Source organism: Elephantulus edwardii, unplaced genomic scaffold (genome assembly GCF_000299155.1).
Source record: "Elephantulus edwardii isolate Elephantulus edwardi_28Jun2011 unplaced genomic scaffold, EleEdw1.0 scaffold00113, whole genome shotgun sequence".
Classification (NCBI taxonomy): Eukaryota; Metazoa; Chordata; class Mammalia; order Macroscelidea; family Macroscelididae; genus Elephantulus; species Elephantulus edwardii.
In genome coordinates this window covers 3,640,752-3,643,163 of record NW_006399863.1, presented here as the reverse complement: position 1 = coordinate 3,643,163, position 2,412 = coordinate 3,640,752, and the positions used below count along the sequence as shown (strand labels likewise).

Genomic DNA, 2,412 nt, shown 5'->3' with positions numbered 1-2,412 from the left:
TAGCCCAGTGCCTTGACCCACTTACTTCCCAGCTCTACCCTCCACCAGGATAACCCTTCTCATCTGCCAAGTCCCTTCAGAAAATATCTTCCATTGTATGTTATGAAATATGCACATATATCTCCTTTGCATTAAGAACATGGAATTAATGATATAGCATCTGACTGAATGACTATTGTCCTAATATGTTTTCTTTTAGAACGTCAAGTCTTGGAACAAAATGAATTTGAGCAATCTTCAGAAAATTCATAAGTAAACTAAATATCCATTCTTTAAGCCAATACTGATGGGCAGGAGATTAGGTAAAATCCAAAGTAAAGAATTTATTTACTGTCAGAGGTACCTAACCAACCTTGAGTGGACTGAGTGGAGGGAAAAGGAAGCATATATACGTCAGGTGGAGGGAAAGAAAAGACATGACTATATCGAGAGTCCTACATTAATACTTATTCTGTCTTTAGTTCCTGAAGACAATAGTAAACAAATATGATCATGAAATAATATTTAATGAGACTGTATAATTATTAAATATTTTAACCAGTAAAAGAATTAGGATTTTCACATTATAGAAATACCTCCTGTTATGAAGTAGAAAGAAGATTCTAGGACTTGAAAAGGGGAAAATTCTAATGAAATGACAGAAATTTATAAAAAAAAAGATTTTTAAAAATGCAATTTAATGTTAGTGCATCTTTTGAAGGGAGCTGCGTGCAGCACAGCCTGAGGGGAGTTGAGCGGCTAACCCAAAGGTGGTGTCTCTGGTGGTTCAAATCTGCCCGTTGCTGCTTGGGAGAAAGAAGGGCAAGCTTCCTAGAACTCACTGCAGGCTCAGCAATGAGCCAGTCCTGACTCGATGGCAATGAGCCCGAGTTTGTGGTGTTTGGGAGGTTTTGGGTCGTTTTACTGACTTTGGCTGTTTGCTATCACAGTCATGGGTGGAGAGTGCTTCCCAGTCACTGATGGAGCATCTTACTTGTTAAATCGTTCCATTTCTTGGACCAACACAGTATTCATGCTCTCTTCATACATCACGGGATACTTTATCAGTGTTGCTTCAAGGTCAAAATCATTTGGAAGCTGAAAAATAGATTTTGAAGATGACACATCACTCTCACAATGGATTGTTATTTTTATTTGGCTATAATATTGATAACACATAATCGATAATATCAGGGAGTTTCTATGTATCTGGCAGGAGTCTCTGGATGGTGCAAAGGGTTCAGTGCTTGACTGCCAGCTCAAGTTTGGCAGTTTAGGCCCACACAGATGCTCCTAGTAAGACAGGCCTGGCTGGCAATGCCCTTCTAAAAGGTCACAGCCGTGAAAACCTTGGCAGCATACAAGCATTATTGCTTGCTGTCCTGTTAAACTTTGCCATTGCTACAGGGATGAGAAGATAGCTCATTGTGGTTTTGAGTTGCATCTCTCTTATTGCCAGTAATTTTGTGCATTGCCTGATTTGTCTGTTGGCCATTCAAATATCTTCCTTTTCTTGTCTTTTGCCCATTTTGCAATTGAGTTATCAGTCTTTTCCTTGTGGAGGCCCTGTAGTCTGAGATGTCATTGTCAAATGCTTTTTCCCAGTCAGTATGTTTTCTTTTCACACTAATGGAAAAAGGTTTTGAGGCACACAGGGACTTAATTTTTAGAAAGTCCCATTAATCAATTTGAATGTTATTTTTAATTTATAAAACTGTTTGCCATTTAATAAATATCACATTTCTTTCCAATCAATTATACACTGGCTCCAAGTAGCCTAGTTTACCCTATTATTGATTAATTTTGTATAAACATAGCAAAGGAAGAGAAGGTCACTAAATGTCTGATTTCTATGAGACACCTCCGACACTCAAGAAATGGTGGAGGTGTCCTGCTGCAAGACCAAGCTGCGGGACATTGGGATTCATTCTGTAGAGGGGAAGGGAGTTCCCTAATATTGAGCTTTCCCAAGTGCTAATTCCTGGGTGATACAAAAGAGTGGACTTGGGTCCTACTGCCCAGTTGCTGTGGATTTGATCCCAACTCATGGGGAGATGCCACATGCATTAGAGCAGCTCTCACCTCTGTGTACTTTTCAGTGGCTGATTTTTCAGAAGTAGACTTTCAGGCCTTTCTTCCAACATGCCAGTGGGTGGACTTGAACCTCCAACCTTTCAGTTAGCCCCTCTGTCAGTTACGAGATGAAACTCTTGTTTCACCTCTCTGACTCTCTGTTTCTCATTTAAGAAATATAGAGATAATGATAGGACTTACTTTGGAGGGGTATTAGACAATCTGGCTTGAGGATCATAAGCTTTTTAAAGTACTTTTAGTTTTTAACAAGGAAAGAATCTTTTCTTTTACTTTTCCATAATTTTTGGACTCATGTACTTATAACTTGTTAGTCAAATTTGTGTCTTCTAGGTTGCAACA

General features: G+C 39.0%; 1 protein-coding gene across 1 annotated transcript in view; it reads right to left on the bottom strand.

The window, feature by feature from the left end:
* DNAH12 (dynein, axonemal, heavy chain 12) overlaps nt 1-2,412 on the bottom strand; it is a 225,301-nt gene that overhangs the window by 10,640 nt on the left and 212,249 nt on the right. The window contains exon 67 of the mRNA XM_006892286.1: nt 974-1,077. Within this exon, the coding sequence (XP_006892348.1) occupies nt 974-1,077 (104 nt within the window). The remainder of the gene's footprint in view (nt 1-973; nt 1,078-2,412) is intronic.